General features: G+C 43.1%; 1 protein-coding gene across 2 annotated transcripts; it reads left to right on the top strand.

Moving 5' to 3' along the window:
- Positions 1 to 10468: 10468 nt before the first annotated feature.
- LOC311120676 (receptor expression-enhancing protein 5-like) lies at positions 10469 to 15516 on the top strand. 2 transcript variants are annotated; one of them, XM_084195250.1, is made up of 6 exons: positions 10469 to 10505; positions 10611 to 10775; positions 13482 to 13575; positions 13681 to 13819; positions 13912 to 14080; positions 14437 to 15516. In XM_084195250.1, exons 2-6 carry the CDS (start codon positions 10658 to 10660, stop codon positions 14472 to 14474), a joined length of 558 nt encoding a protein of 185 aa, XP_084051376.1. In that variant the 5' UTR covers positions 10469 to 10505; positions 10611 to 10657; the 3' UTR covers positions 14475 to 15516. The 2 variants fall into 2 exon arrangements, with proteins under 2 accessions (XP_084051376.1, XP_084051375.1); XM_084195249.1 differs by lacking the exon at positions 10469 to 10505 and having other exon boundaries at positions 10512 to 10775.
- The last annotated feature ends 2328 nt before the right edge of the window (positions 15517 to 17844 follow it).

Genomic DNA, 17844 nt, shown 5'->3' with positions numbered 1-17844 from the left:
TATTCTATACGGATGCTATCATCCGCCCGTGCACGGTTTTCGGTGTCCTCAGAACGATAAAGACGTATTTTGAGCTCCGCTCGAAGGACCCTTTGTCACGAGAATTTATATCTCTAATTAATCAAACTTAATGCTCTGAATAATTCCAAGAGGACGTAAGGCTCTGGTTTAATCATTAATTATACAAATGTCCACAACCGGCAAGAATGATCTGTATGTTTAATCATGGAGAGCTCTGCCGCCAAAAAATACATATACAGCTTTTATACCCCTTGACACACAAAGGCACTTTGCTCCGCCCACCTTTAGGAGGCTTTTTTAAACAGTTTCTCAGTCCCCTTCACCCTGGAATGTTTTCTCAGCAGTTTCTAACTCCCCCCCTCTGTTAGTGGGTTGACACTACATTATAACTCTAACACCGTTCACACATTTATACTGTATTTGGGGTGAAATCCTTTAGTCATTATTCTTAAAATACAAATGAATCTATCAAAAACTCCCCAGTACTTGCCGATGTCAAGCATACCCATACCATGATGCAGCCACCAGCATGCTTGAAAATAAGGAGGCAGTTACTCAGTGATGTGTTGTGATGGATTTGCCCCAAACAAGGCGTTGCATTTAGGCCAAAAATTGTATTCCTTTGCTGTGTACAAGATGCATGTTTTGGAATGTTTAAAAAAGATATACTGTATATTTATATTATTCTTTTCACTCTGTCATTAATGTCCTTATTGTGAGTCACTACAATGTTGTTGATCCATCCTCAGTTTCTCCCATCACAGCCTTTAAACTCTGTAACTGTTGTAGAATCATCAATGTCCTCATGGTAACATCCCTGATCAGTTTCATTCCTGTCCTGCAGCTCAGTTCAGAAGGACGACTGTATAGTTGATGTGTCTGGGTGGTTTAATACATAATCCACAGCATAATTATTAACTTGACCAAGCTTAATGAGATATTCAATGTCTGATTTGTTATTGTTACCCGTCTACCAATTACTGCCCTTCTTTATGAGGCTTTAGAAAAGCTCCCTGGTCTTTGTAGTTGAATCAGTGCATGAAATTCAATACTTGACTAAGGGGCCTTACAGATTGGCGGAAGGTAGCCTAGCACTTTAGAGCATTGGGCCAGTAACCAAAAGGTCGCTGGTTTGAATCCCATAGCGGAGTAGGTGAAAAATCTGTCAATGTGTCCTTGTGCAAGGCACTTAATCCTAATTGCTCCTGTAAGTCACTCTGGATAAGAGCTTCTGCTAAATGACTGAAATGTAAATGTATGTATGGGGACAGAGGAAGGGTTAGTAATGAAAAAATCTTGTCAACCCCTATTATTTCACACAGAGTGAGTCCACGTAACTTATTATGTGATTTGTTAAGGCATATTTTACCCCTGAACTAATTTAGGCTTGACTAAACGAAGGGGCTGAATACTTATGCATCGATTATATTTTAGTTATACATTTTTTATTGATCTTAAAGAAAATAGGATTTGTCTTCCACTGACATTGCAGAGTATTTTGTGTAGATTGTTGACAAAATATGACAATTAAATCCATTTTAATCCCACTTTGTAACACAATTACAAGTGAAGAAATCCAAGGGGTCTGAATACTTTTGCATGGCACTGTATGTGTAGAGTTGCAGGAAATTAGCTTTAAGACAGCACTGACATCTGACCTCTGACTTTGATCTTTGACCTCAACCAGTCTGTCTGACGTCCACCGGCCAACCTCCTCTGGTCTAGTTCTGGTGTGGTGTTAAGGATGGGGGAACATCTGGGGAGTGTACTGCTCTATTCTGGGAGAGGAGCCATGCAAATCTAAATTTGTAACCATTATGCTACCTAGCCAGCTAGTGTTATGCTAACATTAGCAACCAATGCTAACATGAATTACAACGGGGGTGCTGTTTTAATGGCAAATCATTGCTGATTGGTGTTTGTTTATCAATGGGGGTTTTGCAAACCTATCTGATATTCTTTGGTTGCTCATATAATGCATTTAGTTTTACTTTTACTATATAATATAGGCCTAATATATAATGTGTCTGAAAGGATTTGATATTTCAGCCTATTTTTTTTATCAGAACGCTTCTGGTCAGGTATAATTTGATATTTTATTAATGCACTTTTATGGATAACTGACATACATAAAAAACTCAATTGTAAAAAATGAAAGTAAAAATGCTCTCTCTTATTCAGTTATTGCTGAGTGAGAAAGTTCCTCTTTGATACCTCTTCCTCAAGTCCCCCAAACATACTAATGTTATACAAATGCAGGCGGAGCTTCATTAAATATGCACACTGTAGTACCAAGACCCACCTACAGGGCCCCTCTGGATACACACTCTCACACAGCAGCTTCTGGGGACTAAACCCAATTGGGATATTCACACTAGGAATATTAGCATTCCATTTTCTATCAGTTCCAATGGTCTGCTTTGTGGGGACCATGATTTTGTCCCCAGTTTGTCAAGACGTCCCCAGACGGAAGGTGTGCAAACGGGACAATGTCCCCAGAAGGTCAACAAAACAAGAACACACACACAGTAGGATGCTTAATCCTAGGTGTGGTCAAGTACGAAGGGAAATACTGGTGTGGAATTCTCTACGGCCCATGTGTGTTCATTACTGGGAGCATAGAGGAGGAGGGGTTGCCTTAGGTTCTACTGTATAGCCTAGCTCTTCTTCTGGAGAGAGAAGTCCATAGTCGTACATCAATGTCTGAGAGTGACTCTGTCTGCACTACCACTGACTGTGGAGGGTCTTGGACCAGCCATTTCGTCCACTGGGCAATGTAAGCTGTTGGGTGGAGGGATGGAAAGGCACTGGGTAGTGGGTCCTCACTAGATTGATGTAGACTTATCAGTTAGGCCTATTGTTAATGTCAGGAAAATTCCCAAAGTTGACAGGTCTGCCAACGCAACCCTCTTTAATCTGTGACTTGGCTTTACTCTGCGACTTGGCTTTACTCTGTGACTTGGCTTTACTCTGCGACTTGGCTTTACTCTGCAACTTGGCTTTACTCTGTGACTTGGCTTTACTCTGCGACTTGGCTTTACTCTGCGACTTGGCTTTACTCTGTGACTTGGCTTTACTCTGTGACTTGGCTTTACTCTGCAACTTGGCTTTACTCTGTGACTTGGCTTTACTCTGCGACTTGGCTTTACTCTGGGACTAGGCTTTACTCTGCGACTTGGCTTTACTCTGTGACTTGGCTTTACTCTGCGACTTGGTTTTACTCTGCGACGGCTTTACTCTGCGACTTGGCTTTACTCTGTGACTTGGATTTACTCTGTGACTTGGCTATAAGCAGCAGGGGAATAAAGGACGCTTATAGGCAAGTATTTAAACAGTCTCTGTTATGTTTTGCCTGTTATGAGGGAATGGGTTTTTGATTAAGTGTGTAACGTCACTGCGTCCTGGTCCGTACGTAGGGAGAATGCCAGCATGTTTGTGGATTGCCAACACTGCACTTCAAATCAGAAATGTAAAGTACACAGTTTATTAGGTATACCACCCCATTCACAAATGATTCGCTCCTACAGACAGTGAGTCAAATGGCTGTGGCTTGCTATATAAAGCAGGCAGACAGGCATTGAGGCATTCAGCTACTGTTAGATTGAACGTTAGAATGGGCAAAACAAGTGACCTATGTGACTGAGCGTGGTATTATCGCCGGTGTCACTCCTATCACCTAAAAACAAGAAGTGGCTCCAGTGGGCATGCGATCACCAACACTGGACAATTGAGGAGTGGAAAAATATTGCCTGGTCTGACGAATCCCGGTTCCTGTTGCGTCATGCTGATGGCAGAGTCAAGATTTGGAGTAAGCAGAATGAGTCCATGGCCCCATCCTGCCTGGTGTCGAAGGTACAGGCTGGTGGCAGAGGTGTAATATTTTCCTGGCACACGTTAGTTTCCTTGATTCTAATTGACCAATGTTTCCATGCCCCGAAGAATTCAGGCTGTTCTGGAGGTGAAATACCTAATAAACTGGCCACTGAATGTATGATTAACCTGCTATCTAGGTGTACAATATCAGGCAGCAGCTGCCTCTCTCCTATCTGTCTGTCTGTCTGTGTCTCTGTCCATCTTGGACAGTCAAAAACGGATTAAGACAGGTTTTTTTGGGAAATCCATTGTACATAGGCTACATTGACTGAAACGTGTGAATAATTGATTTGACGGACAGACAAACGTTCACAGCTGTAGGCTACACTCCCTGGACCTGGTTTGCAGAGTAAATGTAGTTTCTAGTCTGTTGGTTTTAGAGGTTAGAGCAGACCAGTATCTGTGGAATCTCTCCCACTCCTGTTCCATGGTTCATATTTTTCATGGTTACACTAGATATTTCTGTGTCTAATTTGAATGTCAGCATTTGAATTGAGTTTCACGCGACGCCTTGTCATGTTTATTCATCCAGCATCCTGCTCTAACACACACACACACACACACACAGAGAAGATGAATCATTATATGAAGATGATTTGACATTTATGCAGCTTGACAGATTGCTGGTAAAAGTAATCTCTTTCACACACTCACTCACTGTCTCTCTCGCTCTCTGTCTCTAGATGCTCTGATCAGTCTGTATCTGTTTGGCTATGGAGTTCCTCTCATCCCTAACCTGATTGGTTTTGTCTACCCAGCGTACCTCTCGTAAATAGCACCTCAAAACATATCTAAAAAGGGGTGTTGTCATGCTCAGATCATATGCTCCAGGTGAAGGGTTAAAAATAATTTATCACTTGTCCTGTCATCCAATCAGAATCAAGGCCATAGAGAGTAAGGAGAAAGATGATTACACTCATTGGTTGACCTACTGGATGGACATGGATTCTTCATTGTCACCTCTGACATCTTCCTCTCCTGGTTCCCCCTCTACTACGCTGTCAAGGTATGGAACTGTGTGTGTGAGTCACAGGAGGCAGCTGATGGGAGGACGGCTCATAATAATGGCCGGAACGGAGCAATTGGAATGGCATCAAACACCTGTAAACCAGGTGTTATCCTTCCCGTGTTCCTCAGACACCAGGCCACCCTGGACAGTGTCGTCAACAACCTGAGTGATAAGGCCAAGAACATGGCTGATACTGTCACCAAAGAAGGTGTGAGACACAGACCCATAAACTAGATTTACAGTGTGGAGATGCGGAAACAACAGTCCCAGCTCCCAACACCTCAGTTTTTCCCCAACACGGCCGACGCAAATTAATACTGGTGCGAGTAATGGTCACCCAATGGCGCACGCAAACGTAAAGTGATAGCACATCAGGCAACAATATTCTCTGGGAGAATCTGACTGCTTCAGAAAAGGCATCTGAAGCAGTCTAACTGCTGCGAACTCTAATTCACATGTAAGGTATGATACTTAGTTATCCCGCATCTCCGCAATGTAAATCTAGCTATACACACATGGTCGCCAGATCTGTGTCAGTCAAATTAATAACTTATGTTTTTCTTGTCATGTTTTTCCCTCAAGAATGACAAGAACCAGGCCCTCAAGAAAGACAAGAACCAGGCCCTCAACAATGACAAGAACCAGGCCCTCAACAATGACAAGAACCAGGCCCTCAACCATGACAAGAACCTGGCCCTCAACAATGACAAGAACCAGTGACTGACCGATGTATGACCACAAGCCTCAAAGACGTCTCGAATCCAATAAACACACAGAACAACACAACAGTGTGTGATGTCCCATGATGAAGGATGATAATGGACCCTGTCACGTGATCAGTGGCTGTTGACCACCCTGCAGCACACAGAATAAGCACTTGTTTATTTTGTCACTCTAAGGCATTTTCTGCTTTCTAGTCTGTATTTTTAACAGTCGCATGTATCAATCTTATATGTTAAGATTCCGATATCCTATTAATGTGGTTCCTTAGATGTTAAACACTCATCCAGGCATTGTAACATCTGATAATCTGCGCAGTGTGACTGTTTTAAAGACGGGTTGCAATGCAACCAGAAGCTAAGAGCAGCCACTGCACAATCTAACTGACCTCTAAACAATATGAATGTGCCAATGTAATCTGAAGCCTACTGTCAGGAAATCCATGTCTGTAGATATACAGTGAGCTCCAAAAGTATTCTGTTTTGGCTCTGTACTCCAGCACTTTGGATTTTAAATTATACAATTATGAAGTGCAGACTGTCAGCTTTAATGTGATGGTATTTTCATCCAAATCGGGTGAACCGTTTACAAATTACAGCACTTGTTGTACATAGTCCCCCCATTTTAGGGGACCAAAAGTATTGGGACAAATTCACTTATGTGTAGTATTTGGTCCAATATCCCTAGCACGTAATGATTGCATCAAGCGTTGGCCAAACTAAGTTGGATGGCACTTTTCCCCGGGAAGAACAATGATCACCAGCTAGCTAACGTTAGCTAAAGGCTGTAAACAAATGCCAAAGTTTGTAGCTAGCTTAGCAAGCCAGTGAATGATACGACCATGTAATGATAAGAACTAGTAGTGGAAGTTAGCTAGCAAGCTACTTGGCATGGTTTTGTCATCATGTGAGTGAGGTTGATTGTAGTTGGGCAGTTCCATGGTAGCATTAATGGAATTACACGTTTTGTTTAGGTTGTGTTTCTCATTATTATAGAAATGAATGTGTCATTTTGGAGTCACTTTTTTATTGTACATTAAAATTTTTACATTTAGCAGACGCTCATATCCAGAGCGACTTAGTTATTGCATTCATCTTAAGATAGCTAGGTGGGACAGGAGTAGTAAGTACACATTTCCTCAATAAAGTAGCTATCAGCAAAGTCAGAGCTAGATCTGCACAAATGACATTATTTACCATTCATTTCTATTTGGCACAAAATAATATATCTACAAAAAGTGCTGTAATTTCTAAACAGTTCACCCGATATGGATGAGAATAGCCTCAAATTAAAGCTGAAAGTCTGCACTTTAACCTCGAAGTCATTGTATAATTTCACTGTCCCAATGCATTTGGAACTCAAGGTATGTAAACATGCTCTGAAATGAGCGGACTCTCCACTGAGACTTACTCAATCACAAATCCACCCTTAGCCCCTTCCTTGTTCGACCTACCTCTGTACTAATTCACCAGATTCAATTAATCAAAGATTTAGGTGGGTTAGAGCTGGGCTAGAACAACAATGTTCCCATATGAATGGATTGGGAAACACGGTACCAGGGGCTGATGGAAGTTTCTAGGGAGTAGAGGCTAGGGGTATGTTTGGTATAGGGCCATATCTCTGAGCCAGGTCATCATTTCCTACAAGGTAGCCATGTTGTTATTTCAGTCTCTTGTATTTAGTGCATACAGTAGCATGTCCCCATAATGTCTGCAGATCTGTGCCAAAAAATTGAACTTGATCACCCATCCTGAAAAAAATATTATTTGTGTATGTACATTTGTTTGTTTAGTACGGTCTCTCTATTCTCATCTTATTATCTTTAACAAATCAAACTGGAACTTGGGTAAATAGAAGAGGTAATGTGCAGTCTGTACTCAATTGTTTACACTTTTCCACAACTGGAGTCAGTTATACCATGCCTTTTTCAGTTCTTTAAGAAATTAATTTATTTCAGACTATTTAGGAAAGGTAACTAACTCATTGATCCTACTTTATGGAATACCCCCTTTCAGAGGAATCTGGCAATTCAATTATCAATAAATGTAACTACCAGGGAGAAAGGAAAAGCAGCAGTACTGCAAGGCTGGAGTGGAATAGCCCTGCACTAAGACGTTGCTATGCCCTGTTGACCTGTGCTCAGTACATTTACTGGTATACAGGAAGTGTAATCATCCGGGATGTAGTGAGTGTTTTGGTGAACGTTCACGCTCAGACGAGTCTGAATGGGAAGGCCCTTGTGTCCATGCTGGGAGTGTAATGTCTGGAAAAACTGACGGACAGAGATTGAGAATGGCCACACATACTCACTGCCACAGGGACTGTGTGTGGTGTGTGTGTGTGTGTGTGTGTGTTTTGTGTAGTAATGTGGGAACCTGACAAAAGTATATAAATGCACTCCCTTTGCTCAAACCAGAGGCCAGACTGTGTGGGTATGGGGTGGATAGCAGAGCCTTGCATGTCTAGCTTATCCCTGTTTCTCCCTCCCTCCCTGGGGCTTTTCTCCCCAGCTGTTCCCTTACTGTCCCCAGCCATTATACACACGTGTGTGTGTGTGTATGTGGTCTTGAGTTTCCTTGAGGGCCTGCAGTGTGTAGGCATTGCAGTACTCTAACCTACTGACAGGGAGTTCAACACTCTTTACAGGCAGTACAGGCTTTAGTTCCAGCCCTGGTCCTGCAGAGCTAGCTACAGATCAAATCACATCAAAAACAGAGAAACAGCAGACAGAGGGGAAGGTCAATGGTGTGGTAGTAAAGTGGTGGTTTCTATATGGAGGTGAAGTAATGGTTATGGTTGTGTAGAGGAGGTGGTTTGGTGAACTATGCTCCTGTCATGATGTAACCAGAGTAACTTTGTCCTGGTGTGGGACTGTCTAACGCTGTGTGAGGATCTCAATTCTGTGTTCAGTGGACCAGCTTTCCATGTCATAGACTGCTGCCCCTCAACACCTGCAGTAAGTGCTAGCTGCAGCAGGAAAGTCACTGTGCAGTCTGACTGAGGGAGGTTTTTGTATGACTCTAAATCACTGTGTGAAGAGCTCTGTGCCTCCATAATCACCCATACCATAGTAATCTCCTGCATCATCAGCTCTTCACCAGTGATTGTAGGAGTGTACTCAGTACCTGATCTACTGCCACTGAATCTAGATGGTGTTCCAGACTGAAGTGTATTTACTGTATAGATGAGGAGTTTAGGAGCCTGTCCAGGTTTCAGCAGGTACCAGCTCATGTCATCATCAACACCAGATGAACTTGCAACAGCACTGATAGACACACTCTCTCCCAGACGAACAGACGTTGATTAATTCTCTTCATTCAGGACACGTTGTGCAGATGACTCTGAAATGGAGGATAATTATCTTTGATTAGTCACAATAATCTAAATAAAGGCATTGGAATCGTGTTCCATGTGCAAACATGTAGAAGCCCATTAAAACCTTTAAAAACCAGTAGACCACAATGAGAGATGCTGAGAGTTTCTCACCCTGAGTCTGGAGGAACCCCAGCATAATCAGCAGTGGAATCAGTGATATTATCTTCGTAATCTGCATCAGCATCATCTGTGGCTCTAAGAAGATTGAACAGACTGAACCCAACGATGATAACGCTGCAGTCTTAGTGTCAGGAGCAGTGAGGTTCAACAGCTATGCAAAACACCACTCTATAGGCAAACACACACCTGCTGGGTGTGAAAGAGAGAGAGAGAGGAGACAGAGAAACAGCGAGACAGATCGAGAAAGAGAGAGATACTTATAACTTTTATATCTGTTATTTTGCTGTTAGCTATGAGTTATTCCATTCTAGGGGTCAACTATAGGATGATAACTAAATAATGTATTAAAGGGTAGGTTTCACCACCAAATAAAAAAAATGTGTCAGACATTCTATTACATACAAAGGGTGTTATGTCAAGCTGAGCCCAAATTGTATCTGTTTTCAGGATGAACCTCCCGCTGGTATACCATTCGTCAAATGTTAATAGCCAGGATCCAAAAGACTGCACAAATGGATAGGCCTAAAGGTGATGCCTAGCCTAACTGGAGCCTTACTCATTACTGTATAGGGATGACGCTGATATTTACAGGTTGATGGCGCCCTCTTGTGCTAAAATGGCGTCACGCTGAAGTTCAATTCAGACAGAGAATAAAGTTATTTGTCAAACAGTGGCAGGCTCAGCGTCAACTGTTGGTAGAATTACAGACAGTGGAGGCTGCTGAGGGGATAACAGCTCATAATAATGGCTGGAATGGAGTCAATGGAATGGTAACAAACACATAGAAACCACATTTGATGTGTTTGATGCCATTCCATTTATGCCATTCCAGCCCTTACTATGATGCCATTCCAGCCCTTACTATGAGCCGTCCTCCCCTCAGCAGCCTCCACTGATTCCAGACTGGGCCTGCAAGCTCTTGTATTGCTTTTTGACGTAAATAACTAGATAGATGTGCAAGGACTAGGGCCCTGTGTTATGGACAATCATGTCACATGACCTGGATTTTAACCTGTGTTTAAAGCTTTTTCATCAAACTGTCCCTTCTGTTTTAATGCCAGATGGTCTGGCACCATCCTCAGACAGTTGATTTCATTTTTGGTCTAATTCTCATTTCTAGAAAAGGCTTAAAATAAAGGTTAAAATCTAGGTCATGTGACATGATAGTTCAAAACACATGGCCCTAGCAATGACAGAAAAGTATAAACGTACCCACTCCCCAGATATTAGTAGCATAATGGTTAACTGAACTTTACTGCCAGCAATAAACATTGAACTTCATCACCTGTTGCTTCAACTAGGTGGCAACAAAATAGTTTTCTGATTGGTTGTACCTTAATTAAACTCCTCCCTCTCGCTTCGCATGGAACCATATGCCCGACAGCTTGTACGCACGATTAATTCGGTGTAAAACTTTAACCATATGAAATATTTTAACGTTTTTCGCTTGTTAATTGACCGTAACATTTTGGTTTGATTTGTGTTTGTGTAGGCTAAGCATTCGAAAATCAACAAGTTCAACACCGCGCCACTACAAAAATGTTTGCCCAACTTCATAACCGCTATGAGGCTTTTTTGAATGAAAATAACTTTGTGACAGATCTCCTAGCTACGATGGAGGAGAAAACTGGGGTACAGAGAAAATATATCGCTTCAGGTAATAATTAATAATAAATCCATTTGCACTGTAGAACTTTGCCATTTGCTTGGTTATAATGTTGCACTCTGTCAATGTTGAAACATTGTAACTTTACCCGCTAGTGGATACTTTCTCGTTATACAACGTTGGCTAGTTTGACGAGGTCAGCACATATGACAGTTCTTTGGCTGACATGTCACATTACCTAACTAGCCTACCAGCAACAGTTGTAACTGATAAACTGTAACGCAGACTAGCCCAGTTAGGCCTAACACAAACAAACCACAGAAAACAAACGGTGTCACCAGACCAAATGTTATTGTTGTAACGTGACTGTTAATGACCATATAGGCCTAGGCTGCTTACAAGATGATTTTACGACACTCATTTGAAATAGCAAAGGTCGGATAGGCCCAACAGATTTCAGTTAAGCCACTATTAGATTTCGATTTAGCTGCTTCTAATGTCTAGCTAGCAGCTGGTCCCTAGCCAAGGGGTGTATTTATACCTCCTACAGAAATACGAACTGCTATGCTGAGATGGCAGATTCTAGGGTGACCTGCTGTCTATAGTTGAGTTGTGCTCCTTCTGAAGTTCTGCTGTTGTGCCGGTCTGTTTGTGCCATCATGCCTACTCATTCACTCATTGTTGACATTGACAACAATGGAGTTGACGAGCACAAACAGATCTGGGACCAGTCTAGTTCTGTTGCTGTTGTAATGTTGGCCTTTTTAAGGTGCTATTGACACACGTACACAGTCTGCCAGTACTGATGTTGATGGAAATTACCTGAGAGCAAAAACCGAATGTTACGTTGGTCTGAGATGGACTTTCTGTTTACTACTGGATTAACTGGACCTAATATGCAGTAAAGATTAGTCTATACCCTAGGGGTGTGTGTGCGCCTTGGTCTGGTCAAGTATGAAGTGAAGTAATTGAACGTCTGGTGTGAAATTCTCTACGGCCAATGTGTGTTCAGAGGAGCCTGTAGGCTATACTGTGTAGTTTAGCTCTTCTTCTGGAGAAGGAACGCCAGCCCGTTAGTCTTCCATCAATGTCAGAGAGTGACTCTGTCTGCGCTACGCTGCCTGTGGAGGGACTCTGATCACATCACCAAGCATTCAGACATGTTGTCCACTGGGCAGTGTAAACTGTTGGGTGGAGGAGGGGGAAGGCGTTGGGTAGTCACCACATTAATGCTGCCTAGGACTATTGTCATGTCCAAACTAGGGCTCAGGGAAATTCCCAAGGTTGACAGGTATGCGACTTGGCTATACTCTGTGACTTGGCTATACTCTGCGACTTGGCTATACTCTGCGACTTGGCTATACTCTGCGACTTGGCTATACTCTGCGACTTGGCTATACTCTGCGACTTGGCTATACTCCGCGACTTGGCTATACTCTGCGACTTGGCTATACTCTGCGACTTGGCTATACTCTGCGACTTGGCTATACTCTGCGACTTGGCTATACTCTGCGACTTGGCTATACTCTGCGACTTGGCTATACTCTGCGACTTGGCTATACTCTACGACTTGGCTATACTCTACGACTTGGCTATACTCTGCGACTTGGCTATACTCTGTGACTTGGCTTTACTCTGCGACTTGGCTATACTCTGCGACTTGGCTTTACTCTGCGACTTGGCTACAAGCAGCAGGGGAATGAAGGACACTTATAGTGAAGTATTTAAACAGTCTCTGTTCTGTTTTGCCTGTTATGGGGGAATGGATTTTTGATTAAGTCTGTAGCGTCCCGGTCTGTATGTGGGGAGAGTGCCAACACTGGATGCACTCCAAATCAGGAATTTAACAAAACACCATTGACACATTTGAGAATACTTTAGATTTGCTCAGTGTTGCTTTACCAAATCATAGTTTTGTAACCATATATAGCCTTCTGCCCATAACTGAAACTAGTCATCAGTCTTGAAGATCATGCGGTGTATTGATTTTTGGTTAGATTGATTGATGTGGTCCTCTGTAGCTCAATTGGTAGAGCATGGTGCTTGTAACACCAGGGTAGTGGGTTCGATCCCCGGGACCACCCATACGTAAAAATGTATGCACACATGACTGTAAGTCGCTTTGGATAAAAGTGTCTGCTAAATGGCATTATGTATTGGACTATAACCGACACTGATGAGACAACCTGCAGAGGAAAAGCCTGGTGCCATAGGTCTAAATGATTTCCCTATGCAAACAGGAGCTAAACCAAACAGAAGCCGTTTACCTGCTAGCTAGGGTTACAGTAGCAGGCAGCAGCTGCTTCTCTCTGTCCAGCTCTAAAATTCACAGATTGAGCCTATTTTTTTTTTCTCCCATGGGAATCCATTGTACATGTGTTGACTAAAGTGTGTGAAGAGTTAATTGACAGACAGGGACTTTCACGGCTGTAGGTTGAACTCCCTGGACCTGGTTTGCGCTGCAGAGGAAATGTAGTTGCTAGTTTGTTGGTTTAGGTTAGAGCGGACCAGTATCTATGTGGAATCTCTCCCACTCCTGTTCCATGGTTCATATTCCACATGGTTACACTAGATGTCTTATGTACATCAACTTTGAATTTGTGAATGTCAGCGTTTGAATTGAGTTTCACGCGACGCCCTGTCCTGTTTATTCATCCAACATCCTGCTCTAACACACACACACACACACACACACAAGATGTATCATGATGGTTTGACATGTCTGCAGATATCTGGTAAGAATCTCTCTGTCTCCAGGTGTGGTCTCTCTGATCAGTCTGTATCTGTTGTTTGGCTATGGAGCCTCTCTTCTCTGTAACCTGATTGGTTTTGTCTACCCGGCGTACCTCTCGTAAGTAGCAAAACATATCTAAAAAGTGGTGTTGTCATGCTCACATCATATGCTTCCAGGTGAAGGGTTAAACATGATTCATCACCTGTCCTGTCATCCAATCAGAATCAAGGCCATAGAGAGTAAGAAGAAAGATGATGACACTCAGTGGTTGACCTACTGGGTGGTCTATGGATTCTTCAGTGTCACCGAGGCTTTCTCTGACATCTTCCTCTCCTGGTTCCCCTTCTACTACGCTGGCAAGGTACGTGTGTGTGTGTGTAACATTCAATATACAGGAGGCCAAAACATCATAGAATCACTCTCTCCCTCTCTCTCAATCCCCCTCTGCCTCAGTGTTTGTTCCTGGTGTGGTGTATGGCTCCGGTGACGTGGAACGGTTCTGCTATTCTCTACTCCCGTGTGGTCCGTCCCGTGTTCCTCAGACACCAGGCCACCCTGGACAGTGTCGTCAACAACCTGAGTGATAAGGCCAAGAATATGGCTGATACTGTCACCAAAGAAGGTGAGACACAGACCCATAAACTAGATTTACAGTGTGGAGATGCGGAAACAACAGTCCCAGCTCCCAACACCTCAGTTTTTCCCCAACACGGCCAACGTAAAATTAATACTGGTGCGAGTAATGGTCACCCAATGGCGCACGCAAACGTAAAGTGATAGCACATTGGGCAACAAGATTCTCTGGGAGAATCTGACTGCTTCAGAAAAGGCATCTGAAGCAGTCTGACTGCTCCGAACTCTAATTCACATGTAAGGTATGATACTTAGTTATCCCGCATCTCCGCAATGTAAATCTAGCTATACACACATGGTCACCAGATCTGTGTCAGTCAAACTAACTCATGTTTTTCTCTAAAGCCGTCAACCTGGCTCTCAACCATGACAAGAACCAGTGACTGACCGATGTATGACCACAAGCCTCAAAGACGTCTCGACTCCGATAAACACACAGAACAAAACAGTGTGTGATGTCCCGTGATGAAGGGTAATGGACCCTGTCATGTGATCAGTGGCTGGTGACCACCCTGCTGCACACAGAATAAGCACTTGTTTATTTTGTCACTCTAAGGCATTTTCTGCTTTCTAGTCTGTCTTTTTAACAGTCGCATGTGTCAATGTTATATGATAAAATTCCGATAATCCAGGCATTGTAGCATCTGATAATCTGCGCAGTTGACTGTTTTAAAGACCGGTTGGAATGCAACCAGAAGCTTAGAGTAGCCACTACACAATCTAACTGACCTCTAAACAATGTGAATGTCTCAATGTTATCTGTAGCCTACTGTCAGGAAATCCATGTCTGTGAATCAGCCACGTTGACTTCACAAATCCACACTTAGCCTACTCCCCTTTGAACTACCCCAGCACTAACACACCAGATTCAATAAATCAGACTTTGTGATAAGTTATAATTTCACTGTCCCAATACATTTGGAGCTCACGGTATGTAAATATGCTCTGAAATGAGCGGACTCTCCACTGAGACACGTTGATTTACTCAATCACAAATCCACCCTTAGCCCCTTCCTTGTTCGACCTACCTCTGTACTAATTCACCAGATTCAATGAATCAAAGATTTAGGTGGGTTAGAGATGGGCTAGAACAACAATGTTCCCATATGAATGGATTGGGAAACACGGTACCAGGGGCTAATGGAAGTGTCTAGGGAGTAGAGGCTAGGGGTATGTTTGGTATAGGGCCATATCTCTGAGCCAGGTCATCATTTCCTACAAGGTAGCCATGTTGTTATTTCAGTCTCTTGTATTTAGTGCATACAGTAGCATGTCCCAATAATGTCTGCAGATCTGTGCCAAAGATTTTAACTCCATCACCTGTCCTGAAAAAATGATTATGTATGTAAACTGAACTGGAAAGTCTTTGTTTAGTATGGTCTCTCTATTCTCATCTTATCTTGAATAAATCAAACTGGAACTTGAGTAATGTGCCGTCTGTACTCCATTGTTTACACTATTCCACAACTAGAGTCTGTTACACCATGCCTTTCTCAGTTCTTTAGGAATTCTGAAATATGAATTTATTTCAAACTATTTAGCTAACTCATTGATCCTACTTTATGGCATACCCCCTGTGTCAGAGGAATCTGGCAATTCAATTATCAATCAATTTAACTACCACGGAGAAAGGAAAAGCAGCAGTACTGCATATATCAAGGCTGGAGTGGAATCAAGGCTCCCTGCACTAAGACATTGCTATGCCCTGTTGATCTGTGCTCAGTACATTTACTGGTATACAGGAAGTGTAATCATCCGGGATGTAGTGAGTGTTTTGGTGAACGTTCACGCTCAGACGAGTCTGAATGGGAAGCCTCTTGTGTCCATGCTGGGAGTGTAATGTCTGACTAAACCGACGGATGGAGATGGAGAATGGCCACACATTGCCCCAGGGACTGTGTGTGTGTTTTCTGTGTGTATGCGTGTGCTGTGTGCTTAGTAATGTGGGAACCTGACAAAAGTCTAAATGCACTCCCTTTGATCAAAGAATAGTGGCCAGACTGTGGGGGAGATAGACATGCAATGCTCTGCTAACGTGTCTCTCTCTCTCTCTCTCCCTTCCTACCTTCCTGAGGCTTTTCTTCCCAGCTGTTCCCTTACTCTGGAGACTGCCTTTGCTGTCCATGCATACATACATGTGTGCGGTCTTCAGTTTCCCTTCGGGACTGCAGTGTGAAGGGATTGCAGTACTCTCAACTACTGACAGAGGGAGACAAATACTCTTTACAGGCTTTAGTTCCAGCCCTGGTCCTGGAGAAATACAGATCAAATCACAATTTATTTAAAGTGCATTTAAACATGTCTTAATACGCTTTACAAACAAATGATAATATAAAAATAAAACAAACAGCAAAGAAATCAAAAATAGAGAAATCGCAGACATACATTGACACAAAAACATGAAAGGGCAAGACCGAGTAGGCTACAGGGAAATACATGGGGTTAAGACACAGAGCAGTAAAACATTAGGGAGTCCAGTAGGGCAGGAGTGACAGTCCAGTGACAGCCAGGAGGAATGGACACCTATCTGTGCGTTTCTATGTGTGTTGTGTGATGACGCGATGCTCCGCAAGCCTATAGAGGGATCGAGGGAGACTGGTATAGATGGAGACATACTGATAGAGGGAAGGAAGACGTCGTGGCACTAGACCTGTAGTGTATGGGAATATCAAGTAGAGAGAGAAAGAGATAAATATAGCTTCAACAATTAGAGAGAGAGAGAGAGTGAGAGAACACGGGCTGTGAATTCGCGGACGACATGAGATCTCTACATAAATAGTATAAAATGTTTTAAGACTCAGCGTTTTGCCTTACACACGTCTTGTCCGAAGACAGTCACTAAAACGGGACTACACATCAAGTTCAGGTATGTAACACGGAACCACAACCAGATCCATCTTTAGAAAAATCCGTTAGGCAATGTCGGTTAGAGAATGTTGATATTGTGTGGCGTTGCCTCACTTAGACGGTTACGCACGCGATTCTTGCCATGGTAAATATGGGGCAAGAGTTTTTTGATTGCAAACCGTTATTTCTACCATATGTTAAAATTCATCTGGACATGTATGTTGCTGTTAATGCATCATAAACCGTGTGAATTATCGCCAGGAATGGGAGAGTGGATGATATTCTATGCAGGGATCTAACATGTCTCGTTTTGAGGATGAAAGGAGGATTTGGAGGATGTGATGCGCCTGTGAAATGATGCCACCGCCACCAAAGCGAGATGGCGTTCCTTCTTCCTGTGGTATTTATGAATGAAAGGGGCAGAGTAGGCTAGCCTGTGATGTCGTATTCTAGACCCACTGACAACAAACGAGGTCGTTTTTAACTCTTACTTTGCCTATAGCATACCCTGCTGCAAGCCCGCCATGGACATGCATTATTACACACATACACACACACACACACACACACATTAGGCTACATTCCACCAACACGATGGCAACGTGACGCATAGCCTCTAACAGTAGGCCTATGCTAAACCATTTTTAATCCCTCCATATTTTCATGCGGTCCATCTGGACATTGTACGCATGCCTGATTAACATTATATGTGCTGTTTATGGCAGGCTTTCTTCCATGACTATCCTGTAGCTGTAGGTGTGTGTGTTTGTTCCCCATCCTTGTGTTTGTGTGGGTTCATAGTAGGAGGGAGGGGAGGGAAGGGGAGGGGAGGGGAGGAAAGGGGGAGGAGAGGAGAGGATAGGAGAGGGGAAGGAGAGGAGAGGGGAGGAGGGGAGGAGGGAGAGG

Source organism: Coregonus lavaretus, assembly GCF_964263955.1.
Source record: "Coregonus lavaretus genome assembly, contig: HAP1_SCAFFOLD_579, whole genome shotgun sequence".
NCBI lineage: Eukaryota > Metazoa > Chordata > Actinopteri > Salmoniformes > Salmonidae > Coregonus > Coregonus lavaretus.
Note: the sequence above shows the minus strand (reverse complement) of the source record. Positions and strands in the feature narration are given on the sequence as shown.